Genomic DNA, 3,318 nt, shown 5'->3' on the forward strand with positions numbered 1-3,318 from the left:
TGTCTGTCTCTCTGTACAGCATGTAGTTCAAATATTAAAGATCACATCATCAAGTAGCAACCAGTTCCATGTAGAGTCATTTACCTTGCACTGCTAACCTGCCCAAACTTTGAGATAAAGGCACACCTTCCAAAAAACCTCTCCATAGAATTTTTTCTTAAATTATTAATTATTATTAATTAAAAATTATCTATTTTTGAAACATATGTGGAAGGAAAATCATCTTTGCCCACATTTAACTTTAACACACAATTTCTGCTCTGTTTTTTTCCAACTTCCCCCCATATCTCCGTGCCTCTAAATAGCTGCTGATGTTCACATTATGGTTAGTGTTCTTAGGTTCTCAAGTCTGTTTTCTAACTGATGGCCAGCAAGCCTTTTACTATCTTAGGTCATTTCATTTTCGTGGATATTTCTGTTCTTGAATAGATGGAAGACATTTATCACAGCAAGTTAGACATTATATCTGCCTGCTCTTCACATATTCTCCAGCCTTTACATTTCTGTGATTGGCAATTACCCTGGGTTTTCCTTGACTGTCAAAGCCCCTACCTCTCTCCTTCCAAACACTTGTCTAAAGATCCATTTTTATAACTTTTCTATGTGCGTTTTTCCACTACAAGCTATTCATTGAACATATTCAGGTTCTTTATCACTTCGACCTCTTATAACTTGACATATCCTGAAAACCATAGAAGCCCTAAACTAATTTCTCAATAAATCGTATATAGTACATAAAAGACATAAGATAATATTGCTTATTGTCATAATGCTCAAAATACCAAAGTATTAGAAAGAGTCTACCCACATATAGACAAATAATTTACATTTCATCATGATAAAGTAATCATTACTACAGAGAAATGAACAAGTAATGAATTGTAATTAATTGAAGGCAATGTCACTTTGACTGAGTTTTTTTATATACAGAGTGAGATGCATTATATATAGGCACTTTAAAGATGGTCTTTAAAGCATGAAAAGAGTGAGAAACTGAACAAGTTGATATCCACTCTAATTAGGATATCAACTCTAATTTTATCATGGTCCCTTTTGTATTGTTTAGTGATTGCTCACACAAATAGGGATGATTAAATGAAAAAGAGGAGTGTCTGTATATCAACAGAGAAAACATGTAGGAAATGCACCAAAAGTAACTGTTTTCAACATAAAAACCTATGTTAAGAATGAAGAAGGTAACATTTGCTTTTGTTAGAACAACACAAAGAATTTACTTGGCTGAACTAAGAACTGGTGGGAAAGTCAACTATTTCCAGGTGTTCTGTGTACTTGCATGAGATCTTTACTTTGGAACTGAAGATATTCAAATGGAATCAAGGTCATTTTATGCAGCCTAGGAAGAGTACGGAAAAGTGATCTGATTCACTGAGAAATTGTAATATCAGCTGCTTATAAGCTGCAATTGCTACTTATAATGTTGGCTTAGACTCATGTACTTAATGCTTTGACCATCTGCACATGTTTTTTCCACTAATTCCTCAAGTCCTGTTTTTTTTTCAGATGCAAAGATGTTCCCTGAGTTCCACTATCTGTTTTCAGCTCATGGAAAGAAAGCCTGAGGTAAGTGCATTCAAGAAATGTTAAAAATGATCAACAAATCATTGAACTCTATTGATTTTATATTGGCTGGTACCAATTTGCATACTAAATCCTTAATCTAAACTTGTCTTGGTGTAGTTCAGGTGCCTTGATCTGGAAGTAAATGTCATAATTTTCCAGATGTTATATTGCTCCCCTCTAAGAGACAGTCAGTTGATTTCAAGGTTGGTTCAATTATGTCTCTTTCCAAACTATCACAGCCCATTAGTGCCACAAAAATCATCATGTTAGTGTTAAAACACACATACTAAATGGTTCAAACTAGTGTTAATTTCAGTACCGGTGATTCGTCAAATTCCCACATTGAAGAAGTCTAAACCACTTCTCTTTCTTTCCCATTTTTCCTTTCACTCACAGCAAAAGAGGAAGAGGATGAGGATGGATAATGAGAGCACAGTGTCTGAGTTTATCCTCCTAGGGCTCCCCATTCGAGCAGAAGACCAAGCTGTGTACTCTGCCCTGTTCCTGACCATGTACCTGACAACTGTGCTGGGGAACCTGCTCATCATCCTGCTCATCAGGCTGGACTCTCACCTCCACACTCCCATGTACTTCTTCCTTAGTCACTTGGCCTTCACAGACATCTCATTCTCATCAGTCACAGCTCCAAAGATGCTCATGAATATGCTAACACACAGTCAGTCTATCTCATATGCTGGTTGTGTTTCCCAGGTATATTTTTTTTCAACTTTTACTGATCTTGACAGCTTTCTTCTGACTTCCATGGCATATGACAGATATGTGGCAATCTGCCACCCGCTTCACTATACCACCATCATGAGTCAAAACCTACGTGTCCTTTTAGTAGTTGTGTCCTGGGCCTTATCCTCTGCCAATGCACTTGTGCACACCCTTCTCTTGGCTCGCCTATCTCATTTTAGAAATAATATCATCCCCCACTACTTTTGTGAACCCTCTGCCTTATTGAACCTGTCCAGCTCAGACACGACTGTCAATGAGATGGTCATCCTTCCTTTAGGTACTCTAGTCATTACCCTGCCATTCATATGCATCCTGGTCTCTTATGGCCGAATTGGTGTCACCATTCTGAGAACTCCTTCCATCAAGGGAATCTGCAAAGCCTTGTCCACATGTGGCTCTCACCTTTCTGTGGTTTGTCTGTACTATGGAGCCATTATTGGGCTATATCTAGTTCCCTCATCTAATAACACTAATGACAAGGATGTCATTGTGGCTGTGATATATAGCCTGGTCACACCCATGGTGAATCCCTTTATCTATAGTCTGAGGAATCGGGATATAAAAGGAGCATTGAAAAATATCCTCAGCAGGAGACTGTGTTCACAGTGATGATTGTGATCTTCACTGTTAGCATCCCTTCTTCCTTTTCTTCTTCTGCCATTCATCCTTTGATCTCTTTCAGGGAATCTTTGTGAGGTTTCTTTTCCCTCACCGACTTCTCTTTGAACAGTTTTCTCCTCTATTTAACTATCTTGCTGACATTCAATGTCTTTGGAAGGTTTCTCACAAACCTACCTATTTTTTTGTAACATTTTAATTATTTATATAGTCATTACCATTTCCTTTTTGTTAGATAGGTTCCTAGCTTTCATAGCAAAGATCTTCCTCCTCTCTGAAGATGACAGAGTATTTATTGCCTTAATTTTTTACATTAATGTTTTATTTTATACATATTCTGAGTTTTTGGCAGCAACTATTAACATTTATTAATTTTAT

The 3,318-nt window shown here is 37.2% G+C and overlaps 1 protein-coding gene across 1 annotated transcript; it reads left to right on the forward strand.

The window, feature by feature from the left end:
• The first annotated feature begins 1,992 nt into the window (after nucleotides 1-1,992).
• On the forward strand, nucleotides 1,993-2,931 carry Or1j13 (olfactory receptor family 1 subfamily J member 13). The gene has a single exon (NM_001000829.1). The coding sequence runs from the start codon at nucleotides 1,993-1,995 to the stop codon at nucleotides 2,929-2,931; it is 939 nt and encodes a 312-aa protein (NP_001000829.1).
• Nucleotides 2,932-3,318: the final 387 nt, after the last annotated feature.

The sequence above is a fragment of the Rattus norvegicus genome, chromosome 3 (assembly GCF_021556685.1).
Source record: "Rattus norvegicus strain SHRSP/BbbUtx chromosome 3, alternate assembly SHRSP_T2T, whole genome shotgun sequence".
NCBI classification, from domain to species: domain Eukaryota; kingdom Metazoa; phylum Chordata; class Mammalia; order Rodentia; family Muridae; genus Rattus; species Rattus norvegicus.